Source organism: Polyodon spathula, chromosome 27, assembly GCF_017654505.1.
Source record: "Polyodon spathula isolate WHYD16114869_AA chromosome 27, ASM1765450v1, whole genome shotgun sequence".
NCBI lineage: Eukaryota > Metazoa > Chordata > Actinopteri > Acipenseriformes > Polyodontidae > Polyodon > Polyodon spathula.
The window spans coordinates 9,579,531-9,604,530 of record NC_054560.1 but is presented as its reverse complement, the minus strand read 5'-3'; the positions used below and the strand labels follow the sequence as shown (position 1 = coordinate 9,604,530).

The 25,000-nt window shown below is 41.7% G+C and overlaps 4 protein-coding genes across 5 annotated transcripts in view; 3 read left to right on the top strand and 1 right to left on the bottom strand.

The window, feature by feature from the left end:
• LOC121301509 (dnaJ homolog subfamily A member 3, mitochondrial-like) overlaps window positions 1–25,000 on the top strand; it is a 159,301-nt gene that overhangs the window by 29,910 nt on the left and 104,391 nt on the right. The window lies entirely within an intron of this gene.
• Window positions 568–3,927, top strand: LOC121301516 (mesothelin-like protein). The gene is made up of 6 exons (XM_041230993.1): window positions 568–742; window positions 916–1,049; window positions 1,162–1,295; window positions 2,194–2,288; window positions 2,686–2,875; window positions 3,271–3,927. Exons 1-6 carry the CDS (start codon window positions 707–709, stop codon window positions 3,357–3,359), a joined length of 678 nt encoding a protein of 225 aa, XP_041086927.1. The 5' UTR covers window positions 568–706; the 3' UTR covers window positions 3,360–3,927.
• On the top strand, window positions 4,645–15,638 carry LOC121301504 (E3 ubiquitin-protein ligase ZNF598-like). Its single transcript, XM_041230973.1, has 12 exons — window positions 4,645–4,911; window positions 6,101–6,213; window positions 6,769–6,898; window positions 7,406–7,617; window positions 7,993–8,210; window positions 8,640–8,769; window positions 9,051–9,226; window positions 9,413–9,506; window positions 9,888–10,681; window positions 11,213–11,369; window positions 11,802–11,946; window positions 12,435–15,638. The coding sequence occupies exons 1-12, from the start codon at window positions 4,738–4,740 to the stop codon at window positions 12,774–12,776; spliced, it is 2,685 nt and encodes an 894-aa protein (XP_041086907.1). The 5' UTR covers window positions 4,645–4,737; the 3' UTR covers window positions 12,777–15,638.
• Window positions 15,744–23,034, bottom strand: LOC121301146 (synaptogyrin-3-like). Its single transcript, XM_041230282.1, has 4 exons — window positions 22,987–23,034; window positions 22,513–22,870; window positions 21,258–21,403; window positions 15,744–18,343 (listed from the first exon to the last, which is right to left on the bottom strand). The coding sequence occupies exons 1-4, from the start codon at window positions 23,032–23,034 to the stop codon at window positions 18,131–18,133; spliced, it is 765 nt and encodes a 254-aa protein (XP_041086216.1). The 3' UTR covers window positions 15,744–18,130.

Here is a 25,000-nt window from a genome sequence, read left to right as displayed (position 1 = left end):
CAAAAATGCAATCTGATTAAAGTAATTGTAGCTGACAATAGTTCCATAAATGTTTCTCCGACATGAACATCTATTCATTATAAAGATCTGAAATGGGAAGTTTTGAAAGAAACACATGTTTTAGCAAACATGTATTTTCATTTTAAAAAATAAAAGCTGGTACTCCACTAGGTTAAAGAAAGCTCTGTTTGCAAGCCATGTCTTCAGACAGTCTTGTACTTCCTGGGTTATTTCACCCAACAAGGGAAATTGTCCAAGCCATTCACTGGCTTCTTTCCTGACATGCTTTCAGTCAGGAACACACTTTGTCCCAGAAGACAATGCTGGGGTGAAACGAATAAGCAGATAATACAGACTTCCTGGAAGGCAAGCAAGCTTGAAACTTTCATCAACCCAGTGCAGTACCAGATTAACATGAAAATACATGTTTTTTTTTCTTTAAAAACTGCACAATTGAGACCTATGTAGTTAATAGAAGTAGAGAATGTGTATTCTGTTAGATAGAATTACTTCAAGGTTTTTTTAGAACATTAATGATATATTATTTGTTGGAAGAAATGGACAGTGCTGATCTTGATTTATACAGGCGTACAACAACAACATTCCTGCGGATCAACTTCAATTGCTTGGTGCCATTTCACGCGTGGCCACTTTAAATAACATCAGTTCGTGGACCATCACTACAATTGATACTTTGTCAGCTTTGATGAAACCTGAGGACGGAAAATGGACTGCTGATAAGGTAAACAAATTATCTCATTCCTAGGTTTTGTATACTTTATATCTATCTATGTCTTTACCATACTGTATATGATTATTTAGTCCTTATTCTATAAGTTATTATATTATAAAGATTAAGACATGTTATTCAGATATGTCGTTAACTTCCCACCTTTCCACACCTTTTTCTTTTAGAGCACAGCCATCATTACAAAATATTTAAATGCTAACAAAACCTTGGATGCTGTAGCACTGAAAGCTATTGGCGGTGAGAACCTGTGCTCTCTTAGTCTGAGCCAACTGAATAACATTACAGCACCAAACCTGAGGTGAGTGGATTCCCAGGCATTCTCTGGGTCAGCAGGGTGCTAGAAAATGTTATAGCTGCGCAAGATTAAAGAAATACAAAGAGCGCTGAACTGTTGTCTTTCGTTTATACAGAGATGCAGGGGCTTTGGATATTTCTGCATGCACTCCTGACAAAAAGAAAGTACTGTACAATATAGCTTCTGCAGCTTTGATCAACCAGAGCAGTGATGTGCTGACTTACTACAACCTCATCAAGCCCTATCTAGGTGAGTTCCACTGCTCCAGCTTGTAGTGGTTTCAGACCATTCAATTGTCTGGCCGAACACATCTCCGCTGCAATGCGAATACAAATGAACAGATTTTACAAAGTTGGTAAATGAGTAACTTTTCAGTAAATTTATAATCAATAATTTAATTTAACCCTTTAAACTCTGGTATATGGGATTTTGCCTGCCGGCAGGCCACTTACCTTTTGCTTTGTAGCTCCGACCAGGAACATCTGTCGGCGATGATTCTTTGTTCCAAAAAAGAAGAGTCAGGGTTTAAAACAAGACCAAATGCGATCCGATACTCAGTAAAATAAGGATTTTAGAGCTGTGCGCACATCAAACTTCAAAGAGAGGCCTGTGCACAAACATGTTTGCATGGAGTTTGCACATATCCAGCTCATGCCAGGCTTAATGTGCATGGGCATTAAACATTAAAATAATAACTGCATTACCAAAATTAAAACGCTTAGCAATAAAAGATTACTGGTAACTAGATATTAATTAAATATGAAGTATGAGGTGTATTTTTTTTTTTCAATGTGATTCATACAAATAACTATTTTCATAGCAGCAATACAGTTTGTTAGGTCGTGTTCCATGTTCCACAGACACAGCTTCTGTAGTCACACGATCAGCACCTGTGGTGGGATGTTTACTGTAATGGAACTAATGAATGTCAGCGAATTGTATTACATGATTGGCCTGTGCTAACCAAATTGTGCCAACATAGCAGACATGACAGAATGCTAGCGGTCTTGAGTTTGCCCACTGTATACTGACTTGATACACAACTATAGGAGAAAACCCTTCTGGGAATTACTTTTTTCTTATAAGAAGCATGACTCAAATGTTGTTGGTGAAGGCGTTTTCACGTGTACCTTTGCTTTTTGTGCAGGTGGTGCCCCTCTCACTGAAATACAGAGAATTAGTAAGCAGAACATTAGCGTGGACTGGACAACTTTCATGAGCCTTGACAAAGATGTTCTCTTGGTAACTGACTAAAATGAAATTTGAGCAGCGCTAACTAAATGTTTTCCTTGAACGTCTAGCATCGACATGTATTGTTTTATGTCGTCATGCACAGTGATTTACATTGTTAATCAACAGTGTACTTTTTATATAACTGTTTATGCAGAATGTTTGGATGTTTAAGTATTTCATCTATTAAAATATAGCGCAATAGTTAATGATCCCTCTTAAAACTTTGCACTGTAGTTAATATACTGTAGTATATTAAATGACGCTTGAACCATAATGTAGCCATCTTTCTTTCTTTAAGAATGTGGCTGTGCTGTGCACCAGAATAGTATGAGATGCAGTTCCTGTGTGCAGGGCTAACGGGGCTTACATCACAGTACCTTTTATCATTGTTATTTCACTTTAACAGCAACTCACCCCTAATGATGTTAAATCCATTCTTGGCACCAACTTGGGACAACTTCAAAATGCACTACAGGATCCTAAAATACAGGCATGGTTGGTGCTTCAGCAACAGTCAGCACTGAACACTCTTGGGATAACTGGGTTAATTGGAAAACCAGACCCTCTTCCAGGTGGCATAATAACAGCCTCAACAGGTAAGTCACCAACTATTCATAGCTGTACTGTTGACATGGTGATTTTAAGATGACTTTACTCAGTGATGATGGCCCTCCTCTATTTCACAGGTTGCTAAAATGCCAAACTCAATACTGTAGCTACGTCATAAGCAGCACTGGAACCATTTTTAAAGTGGGGGTGCTGAAAGCCATTAAACAAAACCATAACCCTTCTATATGATGCAAGACTTGCAAAGCTGCCACACCCAATTTGTTAATGTGTTAATTTTATCTAGAGCAATCAAACAATTACTGGGGCCATCTTTTCTGTGCTTCATGTTCAGCCTGTTCCTTAGTATTAGTATGTTTTCAGTGGTTATTGCTATTTATATGTGATATTAAATCTTTTATTTTTGCCTTTTCTATTCTTTTAGTGGCAGCAGGAACGAACCTGGTCGTACCTCGTCTGCTGCAGACGCTCTTCACTTGTGTGCTGGTAGCTGCGTTGCAAAAAATGCTGTAACTTGACATTGTTTTTTTTTTTTTTTTTTTTTTTTTAATGTAATAACATATATTCTGCCAACTGTCTTTTGTTTACTATTCTGGGGGGAAAAAATGAATAAACACTGCCAATGTGAAAACAACGAGGGAGGCTGTTTAATGCAGTGTGGTGGATGTATAGTTAAACGGTTAAGCTTTCGTTTCTCTTGTCATCTATTTGGAAGACACAACAGTTCTTGATGACCCGGTGTCATACAAGGCGATTCGTGGTGGTGCTGTTGACTTTCGTGCCCCTGTCAGTAACAAGAAGATTGTCATGAAGGGATGTGTATAATATAATAGATCAGATAAAACGTATTAGATTATATATATATATATATATATATATATATATATTTTATTATTATTATTTGTATTATATACACGGACCCTGATTTTCAAGCAATGTTAAAAAATGATTACCGATTAATTAACACGGCTTTAAACTGACTACTTTGGCGTGCGATGATGAAGGTGTTCTTCCTGACATGTATGTCGCATGCAGTTGTTTCTTGTATTGTAATAACCTAATAAAAAAATTAATAAAATCATCATGAGATTGTGTATCTAAATTTATTTGAGCGTAACTCTTTTTGTATTTTATCATGTTCTGTATCATTACCACTTTTGTTTGTACAAATAAAATTGCAATGTAATGGTTAGCATTGGAGCAGGGGCTGACTATTTTTAACTGTGGATCTTTTTCGACAGTATTTGCACTACTACACCATCCGACTCTCACCTTTCTTCTCCTTTATTGCTGCTGTATCGAGGGTTCGCCTCTAACCAACCACTCCTAATTCGAGGCGGACTGTACTGAGCTCTACCATTTTAATGGCTTCTATCATTATAATAGTTTAACAAGACAATCCGTGCACATAAATAAGTGAAATATCTACCACATTTCCTGCAAATCATATGTGAAAATTCAAAAACATATCGACCAATACAAATCATTAATCAAACTACTGCAACACATCACACACATTAAACACCAATAAAGAATTACAAAAAAAACAGCAGTCTAAAATCACATAAAAAATATTCAAACAAAACATAAACCCCTGCCTATCACAATCCATACCGCTAGTAGAAATCTGCCTGTTTTTAACATAAATTACACTGAGCCTAAAACTTGTAAAACATAACTTTTAATATCCGTCCCCAAGTCATTCTCTAAAGCACCCTTAAACCAAAACATTTTGCGCAACGATTCAAACCCATGACATCATCAGAGTGGAACGCGTCTGGCCGGCGTGATGACGTCAGGGAGAACGTGCGTGCCGGTAGGGAAGTCCGTAGCTGCGTCTCTCCGTTAATTCGTGCAGCAAGGCCCCGGGGATCCGGTACCGGTCGCGGCGATGGCATCCAAGCCTGGGAAGGACACCGAGCGAAGCTGCGTGCTGTGCTGCCAGGAGATAGAGATATTCGCCCTGGGGAAATGTGATCACCCGGTGTGCTACCGCTGCTCCACCAAAATGAGGGTGCTGTGCGAGCAGAAGTACTGCGCCGTCTGCCGGGAGGAGCTCGACAAGGTACAGGCAGCGCGGCCAGCTGAGACCGGGGACGCGGTGTGGCAACCTAGGCCTCGGTAGCGAAGGCGGAAGGAAAGCACAGCTATCATCAGAGAGAAAGGGTTTCATTCATTGTGTGTGTGTGTGTGTGTGTGTGTGTGTGTGTGTGTGTGTGTGTGTGTGTGTGTGTGTGTGTGTGTTATACCGTATGGGTTTAACAGCTTCAAAGCTGTTTCTCGTTTGTCTGACTAGAAGCAAAATAGCGCCGTTTTTAAATTAGACTACATCGCGTATATTTTCAGGCCGCTGCTTTCTTTAATATATATATATATATATAAGAGAGAGAGAGAGAGAGAGAGAGAGAGAGAGTTTGTTAACTGTTTCATATGCCGTCAATATGATGACAGTTCTGTTCACGCCCCAGAAAGATTGTTAAAGTAACAGTTTGATGCTGTTTTTATGGTGTAATGATATTTAATGTATTTGGAGAGGAGTGTTGTGAAAGAATGCTAACGTCACGTGTGATTTTTTTTTTTTTTTTTCCTCCTCAAGCTATACAGAGATCAAGTCAAGACTCCATTTGCATAACAGTTTCACCCGTTCCAGGTTTTTCTACGTGCTTGATTAGCCACAGTTTGTAGGTAACAAGATGAGTTGTGTCTTAAACTAGCAGAACCAGGAATTGATCAAACTGCTGTGCAATGGGAGTCTCACTCAATCCCTGTCTCTCTTGGGGGGTGCTAGTTTTTTTGGAGTGGGGGTTGGAATATTTGTACCTATGTGTCACCGAGTGATTTTTATCTCCCTGATAATGCTGCACGTTTGTTGTAGTCTTACACATCAGTGTGATCTTCAGTGTTAGAGAGAAGCTTTTTTCATTCAGGAATTTGTGCAGTATGTCTATCCACTATGGTATTGGACAGATTACAAGTTACATGTGTCCTCTGAAAAGCTTGTGTAATTTAGCTGATCCTACGAACGTTTGAGGGAGAACAAAATGGTTCATCTTTATTTATGCATTAGTATACACCCTGAATGCAACAGTAGCGTCTCAATGTATCTGTTACTGGCTACTTTTAGATTAAAGATCATTAAGTCAACAGTTTAGTGTGTAACAGCCATGCTCATGCCTGAAGGAGCTTTCTTGAATGATAATATATGTATTTCTCAGCAATGCTGATGTGTTCCTATGTGTGTGTGTTCCCTAAAGGTTCTCTTTGTAAAGAAACTTGACCCATTTTCAGCTATAGCAACCCAGCACTTCCAGTGTGAGAAAAAGCACGATATTTACTTCAGCGATGCAGATATCCACACGCAATTCAGGTAAACCTCTTAACAAAGAAGTAAATGCTCTAAAGTAATAGTTTAATAAGTGTTTATTTCCTTCCCCACCCTTGTCCTTTACAAGTAAACACAAATAAAAAAAACAATATTCATACAATTACTGTGTGTTGCTTTTAGTGAAACCATTGGCCTCATACTATGCTGTGTAATTCCCTAGACAATATATAGGGTTGTAGGTCAGACAATGTATTGTTTAAATGAAAAATGCTGTGCGCTCACTGAACAGTATAAATCAACACATTTTTCTAAAATGACTTTACACTTCAAAAGATGCAACGTGTTTCAGTAAATTCAAACGATAAACTTTGCATCCCTCACAGAGGGAGAACACAAACATAAAACATCATTATAGTGGGGTTGCCATTGCAGGGGAAATGAAGGGAGGTTTCAGTTCCGAGTGACTGTTTTCTAAGCGTTATTTGTGAAAGCTTATTCACCACTGCTACACCCCGTTAGAAAATTGACTTCCCTGAATTTTTTTAATGCAAAACTGAACGTGAGACCCTAACCCTGCTTGCTCCTGTGTTTTGACAGGCGGATTTTACAACACGAATGTCCACAGTGCCCAGAGTTGAGGGTCTTCAGCAAGTTTGAAGAACTGGAACAGCACATGAGAAAACAGCACGAGCTGTTCTGCTGCAAACTCTGTGCAAAGCATCTCCAGGTAGGACACTGGAAAGTTTGCTTGGTTTTTTGTGACATCCAGTGAGTCAATTTTGTGATTGTAAAACCAGCCTTTTTAAAATGTTGTATTTCTCTATCTTCGGTGCCATATATATGGTCAATCCCATTGCCTACGGTGCACAAAGAGACTCTAGCACAGGGGTGGACAAAGCTGACCCTTGCACTTTTGGTCTTTGTTCCGTCCTTGTTTTAAATTGTTTAATTGAACCAATTCAGCCTCCATCCAGACCCTGAAGTGGTCGATTATCTCATTTTACCTGTTAAACCCTTGGCCGTCCAGGAGCATGTATGATTGGACACCCCTTCTCGAGCACGTTGCCCCCCTCTCAAAACAAAACCGCATCACTTCACACCACAACCGTGAAACTGCGCTGCTTGGAATCAAGCTGTAGATCTTAAACAGCAGGCCCTTTGTCTGTGTGTTTGACAGAAACAAAATGCATGGTTTCCTTAGGAAGTGGTGGTAAAGTAACTGTCCCTCGTTCAGATTTTCACTCATGAACGCGAATGGTACAATCGTAAGGAGCTGGCTCGTCATCGCACGCAAGGGGACCTCGATGACACCTCCCACCGCGGACACCCTCTCTGCAAATTCTGTGACGACCGCTATCTGGACAACGATGAGCTGCTCAAACACTTGCGGAGAGATCACTACTTCTGTCATTTCTGTGATTCAGACGGTGCTCAGGAATACTACAGGTCTCGTCAAGACTTCTTCTCTGTTTGTTTATTTTCCTGTTCGGAGTTTTTTTTGGTCCCTACACACATAAATGTAATTATCCACTGCAGGAGTAGAGCAGATGTCCACGTTTTATTTTTAATACCAATGTTTTAATTTCAATGTTCCTGTGTCCTAGTCCGTAGGTTGTACTATTTCTCCTGCACTGAAATGCACACAAGTGCTTTATTTCATTATCTGTAAAGTTTGTGCATGCACATTGTAATTAGTAGCAGCTTGGAAGCAGGGCCGTGCATTGAGCTTGCTAAACAGATCACCAGTAATGAGGCTGCACCCTACACCATGTTTTCCTGCCTAGGTTCATCTTCATTTTATTTATTGCTTGTCGTTTGCAGTGATTATGACTATCTTCGAGAACATTTCCGTGAGAAGCATTACCTGTGTGAGGAGGGGAGGTGCAGCGCTGAGCAGTTCACCCACGCTTTCCGCACAGAGATCGATTACAAAGCCCACAAGGCAGCCTGCCACAGCAAGAGCAGGGCAGAGGCTCGTCAGAACCGGCACATAGATCTGCAGTTTAACTACGCGAGCCGGCACTCGCGGAGGAGTGAGGGTGAGCGCGAGGATTTCACTTTGCTTTAGGAAGATACATTCTCTCTGCTTTCTCGTTAAGTCAACACCCACGTCAATCAAACTGGGACATCAAATGGTTTTTTTGGATTTTTTATGCTGAGGATAACCTTTAGGTAGTTGTTGCTTGTTTAAACGGAGAACGCTTTCACATTGTATCAAAGCAATTTGCAGATACTCCCAATATGAGTATCGCTTCATAACCATATACTTTATTGGTACCAATTGTGTGTTAGCGTTTCCGGATCTCAGTTAAATGATCAATGTGCAGACAGGTTCATACATTTGTTTTTAAATGATGGTGTGATTTTTTTTTTTATGTTGCTGTTCACTGGATAGAAATCCCTTTCTGTTACTAAAGCTGCACGTGGATACCCTAATGCGCAGGCGATCATTGCTGCTGTGTTCCCAGGTGTACTAGGAGGGGAGGATTATGAGGAAGTGGACCGCTTTAACAGACACTCGAGGGCAGGGAGAGGAGGAGGAGGAGGAGGCGGCCGGGGAGGGCAGCAGAACAGGAGAGGCAGCTGGAGGTACAATAGGTATGCAGCAAACACGTCTTTTAAACAAACTGAGCACTGCCTAACCCAGTCCAAACGCATCTAGAAATGCTGTAAGAAACTTTAATTCAATGAACATGTAGAAAAGGACTTCTAATCGAAACATGTGTCATTGAATTTGTGACGTTCCTTTTAGTCTTTCTAAATTCAGCACTGTTGGTTTTTTTAAGTCCTGGATAAGTTAAGTCCTTTTTTAAGTCTGAACCCACAGAGGGCGCTGTGCTGATCGCAGACCGACTCACAGTGCATTCCTTGCTTTGCAGGGAGGAAGAGGACCGGGAGGTGGCAGCAGCGGTGCGAGCATCGGTGGCGGCGCGCAGACAGGAAGAAAAGAGACCGGCACAAGAGCGAGAGATCTCAAAACCTAAAGAAGAGGCCGCTGAGGCTGAAGACCTCCGGCATGCAAGAGCACCAGCCAAGCCAGCCAGCGAAGCTGCAGGTGGGGAACACGTCTGTGCTGAACACGCTGACTTGACAGGCTGAGTCAGAAGCACCGCATCGGCTTGTTAGCTCTTTGGCTTAAACGCCGTTGTAGTGAACAGACGTGGTTCAGTTTGCTTAGTGCATTGAATAGGGTTTAGGTTTTTAAAGTCATGCCTAAGAAAAAGCTTGTCTTGTTTTTAAGGTCCCAAAGATGCTGCTAAACCAGCCAGCAGTAATGGTCCGTTAAAAGGTGAAGATTTCCCTGCATTGGGAGTGATGGCAGCACCTATTCCAAGGTACAGCACATTTCTTTCTGGTGACTTTCCCCAGGAACTTGGTAGATTACCTGAAACCACCTAGACAGCGCAGTCATTTTTTTTTTCTTGCTTATATGTGCGTAAATAAAGATGCAAGTTGATTTCTATGTACGAAGTCAGTATTTACCATCACTCTTAATTAAATACTAAAGGTCCTGCCAGATACATTAGTTGCAAAAGCAGTTTCTTGGTTTTTTTTCAGTGCAATCTGCAGTTGCAGATGGATTTTAGTTGGTTCCTGTCCTTCTCTTTCCAGCATTGCAGTGGGTTCTTTTGATAGTTTGATTATGGCGTGGTGAGGTGGTGTCTATCTAGGTCAGCACGAATTAGATGCTGTTAACTGCTCTGTTTTTCTTCCAGCACTAATACAGCAGCTGTGAAACTGAAAGAAGACGACTTCCCAAGTCTGCTGAGCAAGTCTGTATCGTCCCCAATGACCCCAGCGTACACTGCACTGCCCCGGAAACCTTCTGCATTCCAGGAGGAGGACTTCCCTGCGCTGGTATCCAAAATCAGAGCTCCGAAACAGTGCAGCAGCGCTACCTCTGCCTGGTCCACCTCTTCCAACAAGAACAAACCAAGCCCTGCTGCCTCCCCCTTCCCCTCCTTCAACACCCCCACCCCCAGCTCTTCAGCTACCACTCAGCCAAGGAAGAAACCCTTGCCGGCGAGCAGTAATAAAAGCAACCCAAGGAACAAATCGTCTCCCGCTTCGGATGAAGACGACGACCGCAGCGGGAAGACCACTCAGGAGATCCGGAGCATCCCGACCATGCTGGATATCTCCTGTCTGTTAACAGGGAGATCGGCGCCTCAAACAGTTTCCAAAGTGGGCAAAAGAAAGATGATGGGCGTGGAGAAGCAGAGTCCAGCCTTCGCAGCATCGCCGTCTCCTGTGACAACCACCACCAACGTGACCCAAAAGGAGAACGTCCCAGAGTCTAAACAGCCACCTCAGAACATCACAAGGCCTGCCAGTAACGCAGCTTCCAAAACAAACCTCCTGATCAACGGTCATTCTGAACAGCCTGCAAAGAACAGCAGCATGCAAGTTACAAAGGAGCCGCCTGGACTCAAAAAGCAACTGGCAACGTTGCCCTGCCCACTGCCTGAAGAAGAATTCCCTGCTCTGTTGCCTAAAAAACCTCCTCCAGGTAGCCCACAGCTCATGCTCTGTTATGTGCAGTGTGTGCACGCAGTCAGTCTGTTTTCTTATGTTTGCTGCTGTAGATGGGATATTGTGAGTAATATAACCCTACTTGACATGGTTGAATTGTATTATTGTCTGTGATGATCGCACACTATTTGATGCATGGATGGAAATAACTATTGCTTAGTAGTTTCACCCAGTCCAGTTTTTTAATATGTTCTTGTTTAGCCCCAATGTATAGGTAATAAGATTGGGTGTCTTACTAAACTCGTAACGAAACCACGAATGGATCAAACTGCTATTCAGTGTATTTCTGTCCCTTATTGCTGTGTTGTGTAGAGGTTGGACAATTTGGCACTTCCTTTCCCAGACTAACACTGGATATGTTCATGTCCACACCAGACATTTCCCCTGATTTCTGTATTGCATTGAAATGATGCCGAGCCCCCTCATTCATTGCAAGATTTGGAGGTTGTTTTAACTGCTAGTATCGAGGTTGCAGTTGCTCATTGCTAACCGTTTTGCTTTCATTCAGGTTTTAACACAGCGTTTCCAATGAAGGGAGGGCACTCCAGCCTTCCCCCTCCTCCACACCCAGGACTAGCAGCTCCCCCGAGCAATCCTCCTCCTGGCTTCACTGGCATTGCTTTGAGTGCAAATGTATTGGAGCCAGCCGTTCCAACAGTCAACGAGTAAGTGTGGGGAAATGCTGCTCTCGGTTTGTGTGCCTGAGCTTTCCTCTAGGGGGCGGTGTGGTTATAGGTTGAGAACACCTGCAGTCGGTGTGAAACATTTCCTTCAGATTTGGGTGGGGCCTGCAGGATAACAGGCTTAAAATGAAAACCGTTGAATAGTAAAGCATTGTTATCCAGTTTTAATAATTACACCTCTATTTACAGCACTAGAAATGGAGCCTTCTGTTCTAAAGCCAAAGGAGGTGGTTCTGCAGAATCTGTATTAACATGAGTCATTTCAGTGTGTTCATGCAGTTCACATCCCATTTGAGCATTAGAACTCTTAAGTGGCCCTGAAAAACCAAAGCGTATATTGGAAGCTTCTGTGCAATACTCTGGCAGGTGTGCATGTGCATGTGTTTGCATCATTTGAATCTCGTTCCGTTTCAGACCAGCATTGACAGCAGGGACCTACCTCGTGCCTCAGAATTTCCAGCTCAGGAACATGGAGCTCATCCAGTCTATAAAGAACTTCCTGCTGGACGAGGAGTCCAAGTTCAACCAATTTAAAACTTTCTCTGGGCAGTTCAGACAAGTGAGTATCTAAACCCTTCAGTGCCTGGCCTTGTAAATGCACAGCAGGGTCATCTCGTGTTTGAACTGTGCCTTGTTACTGTCGGCCATGTGTTTGTTTCTCTAGCCTGATCCATGTGGTCCAATCTTTGCCCCTTTTTGTTGTTATTTTGAAACCTGTGGTTTTTAAAAATAAATAAATAAATACATAAAAACAGAGCTTTATATCAATCCAGAATTACCAAAACATTTATTTTTATTTATTATTTAAATAGACAAATGAGGAGACTTATTGCACCTGGTTATTACAAAACAAAAGTGGTAGATTTTTTCAATTGGAAACTGGTTTGCACAGTTGTCCTCTCTTTTTTTTAAGGGACTGTGTTTTGGTTTTTTCGTTTTTGGTTTTGCACAAGCATTCCTGCAAGACCAAATAAAGCCTGTTGAATCAACAGCGGCCTGACATTGTGGTAGTGTGTAGTAACGCTTCCCAACGCTGTTTTTCTCCAGGGCCACATGTCTGCAGTGCAGTACCACCAGAGCTGCAGAGAGCTGCTGGGAGAGAACTTCAAGAGGATCTTCAATGAGCTGCTGGTGCTTCTGCCTGACACGAGCAAGCAGCAGGAGCTCCTCGCTGCTCACAACCAGTGCCAGGCCTCCAACAAGCCCAAAAAGAACAAGAAGAACGCTTGGCAGACAGGCGGCAACAACAACTCCTCAGAGCTGGACTGTCGGATCTGCCCCTTCTGCAGACAGGTCCTGACAGAGAAGGACTTCATCACGCACAAGAGCCAGCACAGGCAAGACGACGACTTCCCTTCTCTCCAGGCCATCAGCAAGATCATCAGCTAGTCCACAATGTGCGCTCTCTTTACCAGCCTTGCATCTGTGCAGCAGTGCATGGGATAAGAAACATGCTGCTGGCAATGGGGTGAGCATTGCACAAGCAGAGCACTTAAGAGATCAAAACAGAGAGGTTTCAGGGAACGGAGTCTTCCTGGGAATGTGCTAAAGAGTTATTAATAAAGATAACAATTTTCTCGTGTTTTGTTTACATTTTGTGAGGGTTGAGGGTTTACATGAAAGACGTTTTCAGAAAGATCTGTGTAAACAGTATTACTGCTGCTTTTGAAGTTTGTTTGTTTCTGGAGATATATTATGCTGAACTGACAGTAAGGTTGTAAAAGGGTGCGTTCCATGTTTACTTGAAAGGGGTGGGGGGTGTTACCCCCCCCCCCCAGTACCTGAATACATTTGCATATATTATAGAACACATGACTCTAACTCTTGTGTAAATTGAAGTGTACAGATTCGATTTCGCTATTTAGTAAGTGGTTTCTGTTTGGTTTTATGAGAGCACAGCTAGTGATCTGTGCTTGTTGCACTTGGTACTGTACACATTTCTATTGTGTTCTGCCGTTCTATTTTAGCAAGGCACAGTGATTTAATAGTTGAAATACATACTGGTGCTCTTGCAAGATACTTGCTGGTAGATGCTTTGAACATACAGTATTGCTATCTATCAGAATTCTCTCGCTTTGAAAATGTAAAATCCTAGATCCATTTGCAAATTATATTGTTAATATGTTAAAATATAGATTATTGCTTGATTTCATTGTGTGTCTTTCAGTGGGGAAAATTGAGTTAGTGCTAGGTAGGTTAATCGATACTGTAAAACATTGAAATGTTTGCTGGTGAAACGCTCACTTATTTTACTTTTATTAATCTGTGAAATATGCATGCAGCAAAATGAATACAGTACATGTATGATTTACATGCGTAAATTATTTTTTGTTGAAACTGTGTCCATGGTAAGACATTGTTACAAATATTTCCTGTTTCACAGTATGTACAATCTGCGATCAGACTCGCATATCTTATTGAGACAGGATTTGAATTGATGTGGAGTGCAGCACTGTGTCATGGGTCTCATTGGAACATGCTCAGATCAAGCTGCAGACCTTCAAAACGAGATGCTCAATCACATGTGCAGAGCAGCCAAGCGTTTAAGATTTGAAAAAATTATAATATCCTAGCTCAGAGCAGCAACTTTATTTTTGTTAACGGATGTTGTGGGCCACTGCAACACAGCATTTCAGTTGTATAGACTTGAGTGCACAGATTTACAAAGGGACCTGCCTTGGCATGAGTGGTGCATCTATTTTTTGTTTTAGTTAATGCAAAATAGTCATTTGGTTTAAGTTTAACAACACTTACCATCTTGTCTGTGTGCGATTATTTATATATATACACAAACACACACAAGTAAAGGGTTCACAAATACCAGAAATATACTACAAATGTTTTTTGTTTTTTTTTCATATTAAGGGTAGCAGTGATACCTCGTGAGTTTGTTGGTTGGCTGCTAACTTGATTCAACAGAAACCCAGGTGCTTTGGTGCAAATAGGCAAACATGTAAACTTGACTTTTCCATGCAAAACTTAACTTGGAAATGTATTGTTGCAGTGCGGCACAGCGCAGCGGTTACCCCAAGACCAGAATAGGGAAGGGGCTGTCAGTCAGTTTAGCATTTGAATGTGTTAAACTTGCATTGTACATTATCAGAAAATCTGTCACTTATTTCTTTCACTTTGAATGTTTTTTGTAAAGTTAAACTGAAGGCGTTTGTATCAGAGTAAGGCTGAAGCAGTTGCTGAATTACTTGTTTTTTTTCTGCTCCAGTCCCATTACACTTTGAAACCTTTTTTTGTTCACCTTGATTGTAAATGATTTTATTGTGGTTGACCCAGTCCGAAAAGGGAGGGAGAGAGGTACTGATTTTGCAGGTTTGTATCCTTAGACGCTACAGTATTGTCAGTTATTTTCCAGCACATCCCCTGCTAATGCCCTTCACGGTTGCAGGGGACAGTTGACAGAACAGTTAAAAGTAAGCAAATTCAGTATCACTTTCATACTCCAGTTTGTTCTCTTATTTGCTTCTGCTTATCTAAATTAACATTTTTTTTTTTAAAGCAGACAAATGCTTGTGCCTCTTTTCTGGTTGTTTGAAATTTGAGAAAATAACTTTGTACTGTTGGTTTCATTAGAAGCGTTGAGCAGCTCTCAGTGTGAGCTAATTTCCACTTTAAGGCATTGTCATTCAGTGTATTTTGTAAAAGAGCCAGTTGAATGTGGTTTTCTCATGCCTGGCTTCATGTTTTGCTTGGAATGCCTGGTTTTGTTTCAGTAGGAGAGCCACATGCATTTTCACATATAACAGTTCCTTACAAGGACCACAAACGGGTGCATACTGTTTTTTTTTTTTAAAAACATGTGCTGAAGGAGTCACAGGATACTTGTATTGTACACATTAACCAGTTACAAAACTAGTCATTCTCAACAAAGATTGGAAACATTGTTTCACTTTCCTGTTGCTGTAACAATGCAGCAGTTTCATTAACTGCAAACCATTGATCCATGGATGAAAATGTTTTAGCTTCTGAGCTGACTTTAGACTTTAGACTTCTGTGAAAATCTGCAAACTGCAAAAAATGATTCAAAATACACTTGCCAGAAATCCCAGCTGCTTAGTGCTTCTGTGCTTCACATTCCAGCACTATAGCTGTGCTATTTCTTCATATTTAATCATGCCTCGATGGTGGGTTAAAGCACTGACGTTTTCAATCTCTGTCACAAGTCTCTGTATCGCTGTATCGAATGGCCTTTGTGAGTTCTAGCACATATGTTGTACAAATAAAACAGTTGCTCATGTATTAACAATGCACTTTATTATAAATGGCAGTAAAGACTTTCGATTCAAACAAATTCTGTAAGATGTACTCTGGTGGTTTGCTGACAGTAGTATTACAGAACATGGGACAGTGTATTATTAATAGAGATGGAGCTGAAAAACAAAACATAATAATTCTATATTAAAGGTCGCACTGATCTCAGTGAAGTGATCCGAGAAGTATTTTAACAGGAGTGCATTGTCAGTAAAGAAAACACAACAGATCCTGAACACGAATAAACACGAGTCCATTAATATATATATAGAAGTACAATCAATATCACTCTGTGTACAATATCCTATTACAGATACATTAGAGATGTGCTACCACAGATATTAAAAACTGCATAGTTAACATTAACTCCCAGCCCTTACCCACTACTCCCCCTTAAGGATTGTCTCAAAAGTTTTGACACGACTTCAACAAAAAGTACAACCCAATGGCAAAATCCGGGTAGAGCATTCATTCCCTGTATTAAAAGGACTGAAATCATTCTAGAGGGACCTGTATCTTCTGATCTTCTACGGCATGTGTAATTCATATCAATACTTCTAATATAAACATTTGCTGATCTTAACTGTAGAAGGTATTCCTTCGCTAATGCATATACATGTTTGCCATAAACTAATTTTGTTTTTTTCTTTTTTTAAAGAAAAGGTAATAATTAAGAAGCAGGCTAATTTAAAAGCAGCTTTGTTTGGTTTAGAAAGGTTTTACTGCACATGCAATCGGATGCAGGTCTCAAGGTATGTCACAAGATTTTCTTATGACTCTACAGTAGGGTATTAACACTGATAGAACATGCCAGGCCCATGTCACTCATACTGGTGTCTCAACAAAGCAGATAGTTTGAAGTGTGGCTGGTTGTAAAATTGAATCGCAAGTCTGGTCTACACAGTAAGATTTTACACAAAGGCAAACTGAAGTTAAGGTAGAGAAGGTTGCAATATGAAAAAAAGTATGCATGATACAATGTATTTATTTTTATTTTGGTATTCTTTAAACAGCATCAATGCCACAGTCAGAATGGCAAAGCCTTGTTACATTGTTGCAGTGTGTAGTGTTCCAAACTTTTGAGAAGATCCCTTTCGGTAGAAGCTCTTTGAAGACATATTTCCTCATTTAAAATAATGATGTAACAATAATAATGATGACGCAGGCACGGTGATCTTACAGAATTTCACTTTGTAACACTTGGATAACCCTACTTACAGCACTACGGCCTATAGATTAGCAGAGAATAACACTGCACTTTAAAAAAACTTTCTTAACAGAACTAATACACCATAAGAGACACAGTTCCTTGATTTTGCACTACAAGCAGTAAAGATTGGAAAACACTTAACAAATCTTAATCTACAGTACAATGAAGTGTCTTCGTGCTGCGTTGAGTTCCTACCCAGTGCTCCCACTGAAGAAAGCTAATTCAAAACACATAGGCTAGGAAGTACAGCTCTGATATGAAACTGAACTCCAAAACAAAATGCTGACCTCTATTGCTTAATGTCATTTATTTCGTTTTTTTCTAACAGATTTTATTGGCACATTTTTACAGCAGTGAATTGTAAATGATAGCAAACATCTTACAGTTACAAGTGATTGCTGTTACCCTTGAAGGTTTTACCTAGCACTTCATAAAATGCATTTTGATTCATTTCTTAGCGTCTTTTAATACGGCCCTGTGGAATAAATATAATCAGAGTCAATAAATATATCGTGTGACGCGGCATGTGTCTGAATTATTTCAATTACAGATTCCTAAACATACATGGGTACTGCAGGCTATAAATTTGCACTGTTCTTCTGTATTTTGCATTCAAATTTAAAATCGGGGTTCTTAAATCTGCAAACCCCAATAAGCTTCAGAATCCAGACAGATTTGTTAACTAATGCAATACTGCACACATGGCACGCGAACATTTATCCACACGCCTGTACATCCGAACAGCAGAACTGCTGTATTTCTATGGCACCCCTCCCTTTGCATGTGTCTAAATTGAGCATGGTACAGTTTTTCAATCTGTATATTTAGCCAATTAAGCTGCAGCAATAGACAGAAGAAGCAGGATCTGATTTGGCTGTGATGAAACCCCATTACTTCTTCCTGTAAGACTTGGCTGTTTATATTGAAGAGAGAGTGAGAGAGAGAGCGAGAAAGCTATTGTTGAAACAAGGAGTGAAAGTATCAGGGTTGTTACCAACACCTGTCGCTACACAGGCCAGGACTCAGAGGGAACACTGTAGGTGTTATAGACACCACTTCCCCAAACTAAAACCTACATATCAGAACAAAGATTAAAACACAACTAGCATACTGAACCTGTACAGAGGTCACAACTACCTATAAACAAGGTAAGCCCATTAGCGATAGGCCACATCAGAATTGACTTCATGTTATACTTGGCAGCGATCCACCCAGCGCACGCCGCTGCACCACGGACAGATCGGATGTATGTTTACATGGCTTCCTACTCCTAGTAGGTTGGTATCTGGAAGCCCTTGGGGCCGCTGCCCAGGCTCTCGGTGAATGGCGGGCTCTGGTAGGTGTCTGCTCTCTCAATGCCGCTGCCTGTTGGGTAGCCAGGGTAGGGCTCCGCATCAGGAATACCCTCAATGTTCTCCGTGGTGAAGAGGGACATGTCTGTGCCCAGGCGGTATCTCAGAAGCGCCTTCACAGTGAGGCCAGCCTTTTAATAAGAGTAACAGGGTAAGTAAAGCATGCAGAGTGCACTATAGATGCTCTGAGATTTGCCACATAGCTGTTCGGTCAGGAGTGTCCAATCCCGGTCCTGGAAGGCAATTCCACTCCAGGTTTAACAGGTAAAATGATCTGATTAACTACTTCAGGGTCTGGATGGAGGTTTTTAATTGGTTCAATGAAACGGTTTACAACAGTGTTGGAACAAAGACCAGGAGTGGAAGGGTCAGCTTTGAGGACTTCGGATTATTGTAATTCAGTTCATCCGTCTGCTGCTTTTTTTTTTTTTTTTTTTTTTTTTTTAGCATAGCCCCCCTTTCTTGCATTAACAGAGCAGTAATGCAAATGTTTCAGGGCACCAGCGTCATCCTGAAAAAGATCAATGGCTGCCGAAACATATTACTTGCTAAAAACGGCTCAGAATTAAAATCTGATCAACCCAGAGGGCTCACAGGCAAACTGTTTTGCAGATGGATGAACTTTGCTTTTAAATATTAACAAGGTGCTTTGGAGGAAGGCTAGGTATTGCAGACTTGAATAGCTATATGGCAAAGTAAAGGTGCTGTTCTGTTATTTCTTTTGGTTAATATGACATGCAGTCACAAAGTCAGAAAGAAGTTAAAAAAACACCTTTGTGTATTGCTAGGGGTGCATTATCAAAACAAGCATCAAGGTCATGTTTTTATACAAACCCATGTATGGAAAGGAGCTACCCCTCCCATTGTGATAAGCCAAATGCACATATATAGCCATTAAGGGGTACATAAGGGCCTTCTTGTTTTATTGTGTTATATGTTCCCATGTGGTGCTACAGCTGTTTACATAAGGTGTGTGTATTGTTTTTTTTTTTGGGGGGGGGGGGGGGTTACATTTTGGGCACTTCTTTAAACTTTTAAATTGCATTCCCTGCCTCAAGATGGCTTCCCATGTACCTGCATGGACCGCTAAAAACTGCATTTCCCATCATGCTCCTGCTCACTGGTAAATCCATCTTGGTTACATATGTAAGTAGGAGGATGATGGGAAATGTAGTTAAAATGAAAAACACACACCTTGTGCACCCTTTAAATACATGGAGAGATATAATATATATATATATATATATATATATATATATATATATATATATATATATATATATATATACACACACACACACACACAAAGCTTTAGCTCATGAGTAACTTAACTGTTTTTTGAATAAAAAGCACAGCTTGAAAATCAAGAAACTGTTCTAGGCTTCAGACCGACTTGTGTGTAAGAAAAGAAAAGAAAAAAATTCTAAATTAATTGTTGTGTCATTAAAACAGACGTTGATGAACTCACAAGTGAAAGCTTATACAGCATATGAGGAAGAAAAAAGGAAAATCCCATTCTATTCATCTAAGTGTTTAGCAGTTAAGTACCTGTCCTGTGTATCAGCAATTAGGACTTTCCTTTTGTGTAAGATTTACCATCGCACAATCTGTTTAATGATGAACAGGCTGCTGCTGTCTGGTAGCTGGCAGGAGATAAACAGTGATATTTCCTGTGAGCACGCAGGGTTACCGCTCGCTGTACAGCACGAGCAGCAGGAACTGGCAGACGTGAACGAAACACTGACTGCGTGGTGTGGATCACAGCCTGGCCAAAGCTATTTTTAACCTGAATCAAATCCTACCACTCATACCTACTCTGAAAGCATGTGTGCGTAACGCTGCCCTGCCCCCATCGCGAAGATCCAGAGGCTACGCACAGGGTGATATGCAAAGAGAATGCGACACAGAGGGTTCTTCAGTAATGTTAGTGTTTAAGTAGGTTCGAAAACAGTGCTGCACAAATTATGAAATCGCCCTGTAGTCTATATAGTGCCTACATCAAAGATTATTTAGCCATGTTGCCAATATGATGGCATTTTAATAGAGTTAGGATGCAATATTGTGAACAGGAGCTTGCTGGAGTCCTGCAGACCACCTGGAATTGATGCAGTTTCACATATTAGGTCTAGTTAGACTGCTGTGGCTTTGTGGTGCAGAGCAGTTTGGATATGGAACAGGCACTGCTATTCTGCAGTAGTGTTAGTCACTACACTGTTAGTTCTGGCTGACTGGCTACACTGGGGAGGCTGTGGGGGGCGGTGGCAGCAGCCTCTGTGCATCTTCCACAAAGGCTACGTGTTTAAATCTGTCCAAGGCAAAGAGGCAGAGATAACCCTGAAACAGAGAAAGGCAACAAGGATTTTAAATACGCAAACCATGAGCCTAACGAATCACCAGTGCATGGGGATCGAGCACAGCTCCAGGAGCAGCTACAGATAAACCAAACCTAAACTTCAATGACTTTTACCCTTAATCAAGTAACTGGGGGGACACTCCTGCTTTGAGGAATACTGAAGTACATGGAAGAAAAAAAAAAAATCTCTTGCAAATGCGAAATGATAACAGGGGGGGTAGAGAGCAGCAGTGTTCCCTCCGAGCGCAGCCCTTCGAGAGGAGGATCAGCTCCTGACACGTGACCATGAAGACGAGAGCGAGGGGCTAACTGCTGCATTACCCAGGAGATGGCGGTCTGGTCGCAGAGGCTACTCTCACACTGTCAGCTCAGGGGCAGGACATGCCTTCACCCTGGCTGTAATCCAGCAGCATTACTGTGCAAAAAGGAACCTCACCATCCCCAGCAAGAGACTGATGCATTCCAATCAATCCAGCAAGCAGAGGAAAGCACAGAAACAGAAGCCCACTCAGTCAATGTGCCTGCTAGCCACCCTTCTGAAGCACCACACTCCAGCATTGTGTGTGGTGGGACCAGACACAGCAACATGTCCAGGTGCCTGGCTTAACACTGAGGCGGTCATCCGATATAGGAGTTCTAAGGAGGACAGTTTAAACAATGCGGCCACGCTCTGTCCAGACAGAGATACCCACCCAAGTGATGATAGAGAAGAAGGAGAAGGCAATGGCAGCCCTGGCTGCGTCGGCCCCCTGGTTCAGAGGCAGCTCATCGGGGGAGGTGCGCTGCCACTGGTTGGCCAGGAAGCAGAATCCCACGAACCACAGGAAGGTCCAGAAACCTGTAACACAAAGAAGCCAGCTCACACCTGGGGGAGGAGGAGCCCCGGGACGCCAGGTCTGCAGAACACAGTGATTCTAAACAAGGCAGCTGGGAGATCAAAGTCACCCAACCTTAAACTGCTACCTCCTTCTGTGGCTTTTAAATGTAACAGTGCTGATCACCAGTTACCACAGATTCAACCCCTTTTACATATACCAGGCACGGATAGCATGCAATCATTAAAAAAAAAATCTCTGCCAATGTTACAGTATATAGCAAAGCTAGGAATGTTCTACTTCTAGTAAATGAGAAGCACAAATGAAAACAGTGTTCCAATGCTTCCAGCCACTTGTTTTATGTTTCACTAGCTACTGAATAATGAAACGGATGTCTAGAGAGCGTGTATGATAATTGCTGACATGCAAGCACTGCTGTACAAGCAGCTGGGGTAACAGGTTAAGAGGTGTGGAATGATTTTGTTAGCTACAATCAACTGTCTGTCAGTTTGTTCAATCTTCTGCTGAATAGCGGAATGGACGTGCCACTCATTCCCAAAGAGCAAGGCAGTAGGAAGCCAGTTTGTACGAGGGAGCTTGTGGAAGCTGGTGCCCTTTCAGCTCACACTATCTTTGAGGAGTGCAAACAAACAAGGCCTGCTCTCTGATTAAACAGACTGGCTCTCCCATGGGAAGAATGTAGTAAACAGACACACAGGATTCACACTGCACTGCAAAACTGGATGTGAATGAGGGCCACGCCACCAATCGCTCTATAGTGAAGGTCATATCCATCCTTCCTACAGAAGGTAGTTCACTCCAAGAGAAGGTATAGCCAGCTTTCTGCAATGTGTGCAATGGGGATGCTATCACTGTGACACAGCACCAGTGTGCAGGGGGGATGCTATCACAGTGTCAGTGTGCAGGGGGGATGCTATCACAGTGTCAGTGTGCAGGGGGGATGCTATCACAGTGTCAGTGTGCAGGGGGGATGCTATCACAGTGTCATTGTGCAGGGGGGATGCTATCACAGTGTCAGTGTGCAGTGGGGATGCTATCATAGTGTCAGGTACAGGTTCTGTGTTTTAAAAGGCAGTGAAACGTTTTGAACAGGAATGTTTCAAATAAATACCTGAGAAGCCCAGCTCCGCTAGCACCGCCCGCTTCCTGTCCTTCACGCTGCTGATCTGGGGGAAGTAAATATCCAGGACGAAGAAGAACATGGAAGCAAAAAACGCTGCCACCCCAATGGTAATCCCATAATTGCAGGCATCGTCATTCTGGTTGAAAACACAATGCAGCGTGTTGCTGTGACTGTTCACATAGCCTTCGTTCACTATGGATCCAAACACGACAATAGAGAAAACCTGCAAGAGGAAAAGAAGAGGCTGGTTTAGACACCGGCGAGCCTGCCGACACCTGCAGGTGGAGCCCTGGGGAATCAAAAGAGGGCTGTGGTACCGACTTCCCTTTTTAATTGTGAAATGAAACTAAAAATAATGCAATGGAGCATACACGGTATACATAGATCAGCTTTACACAGTGGTAAAAGACGCCAGTATTAAGAGTAATAAACCACCCCTGTATCCCAATTTTGCCCAGTTGCCCCACCCATTGGAAGAATGACAAGCTGCCTGTGGCACAGGATGACCATGATCTCCTGCATGCAGACAGCCTGCAGTTCCACAGGCAGCAGGGTTTCTCTGTGTTAGACACTGCCTCCACTGCTCCGCTTGTGTTTACTAACAGGGGGTCTTTAAAATGCTTTCATTCACACTTGGGTGTGAGCAGTGGTGGAGGAGGGCTTTTAGAATCACAGTGTTAAAACATATTGAGAGAAAAGAAAAACAACGACTCAGACCCTGAGAAGCCAGTAATGTTTGTACGGCACGTTCCCTTTCAGAGACGGGACTCGAAACTGTGTGAGAAATGACTCGAGTCTATTTTGGGACGTACAGCACTTCTGCTACTGGTAAAACACATGTTGGAATAAAAGGCGATACAAGTAGGAAAGCATTTTGATACTGCAGATGTTTTCCTTTTAAACTGTACAGATGACAATCTAACGGTCCCCTTTGCTAATTACAGCATGCACATGAACAGGACGCATGGGGGAGGCTGCGCATCCTCCAGTAAGCAACAGCCGCATCATGTGAAAAGAGAAGGGAAGTTTGCACTGAAGTCTACTTAAAGAAATCAACGTATCCCTCTGATTGATAGGGCTGTTAAAGAGAGTAAAGGATATGAGAGCTGTGCAAAACTATCAGCCATTTACAAACGTGTACTGCAGCCATTCTGCATGCAACCGAGTGCCGTTATCTGCCACCTATGTCATTTCCTGTTACAGTTGATTAAACATTCATTAATTTAATGGGTCATGGAGTTTTGCAAAAAAAAATTGTCGAATTGCATTTGTAATTTTTTTTTCCTCATCTGCAAAAAAAAACTTCTGCTACGAAAGAATTCCAAAAATTCTTTGTTTTCAAGAAATTTCTAGAAATTATAAATTCCCATGGTACTTGAATCAAATGCATTTTTTTTTTTTTTTACGAACTCAATAAGAGTTCAATCAGGATATCATGTGGACAATTCTAGTGATCTCAAAACAGTGGGGTGTGTGCACACTGCAGCCCTCCTGTGTCATTAGAAAAGGTCTCAGTGCAGTGCCCTCCCAGTGTGACCTTTGATGATTCATAACCTTGCAAGGGCCCGTTTGAACACGTTGACCTCACCAGAGCACACCGTATTTATGACAGGGTTCCACTGGGAGAGAAAGCGCCGAAGACTTTATAATCCAATTCCCTTGTGGTGCGAGATTACTGAAAGTCCATTGTGATCTATTTGTGAATCTCAATCAAAACTGAGAAACATGCCACTAGGAAAAATGGTTTCATTTACATGCTTGTTCTGGGAACAACTACACTGGCTTTTAAAATAGGCCAACCCTTAGTTTTTGACTTACAAACTGGATCGCAACATGGCAATAAGCGACTAATCTTTAATAAAGCTATTAATGAAAAATAAAGCAGACACGCTGTTACAATCGTTCCGCAGCAGGACTGTATTTACGTTACAAAAGAAGACTCACTTCTGCTTTGAAATGAAAAAGAAAGACTTATGATTTAAAAGCCTGTTTCATTGCTTCATAGAAAAACCCAGTAAATTAAATACATTTTATTATGAACACGTTTCTCAGTTGTGATTGAGATACACGAAAGTGTTAACAGCTATCAATTGAATTCTTAAAAAGGAGAGTAGCGGAAATCAAAGAAAGTCATTCATTTCATTTCCTGATTTGACTCGTGTTCTTCCATTAACAAAGGTTTTGATTGGCCTCTACTGCAGGTAGTGCATTACGTTTATGAAAACACCTTCTGTAATAAGCATGTAAGCAGCATCCCATAATAAGACATGTATCAAATGCCTGTCTAAACAGGCTACTTCTTGAAATAGGGACAGGATCTATTCACACCGGCTAGCCCCATTGATTCACCGTTCATTCAAGCACACTGCCAGAAGCCGAGCGAATCACAATGCAGGTTATAATCAGTGTGTTAGGAACTGGAGGATTCATTAATGCACAGCGATTCATCACACCCCCTAGCCTGCAAAGCATCGGT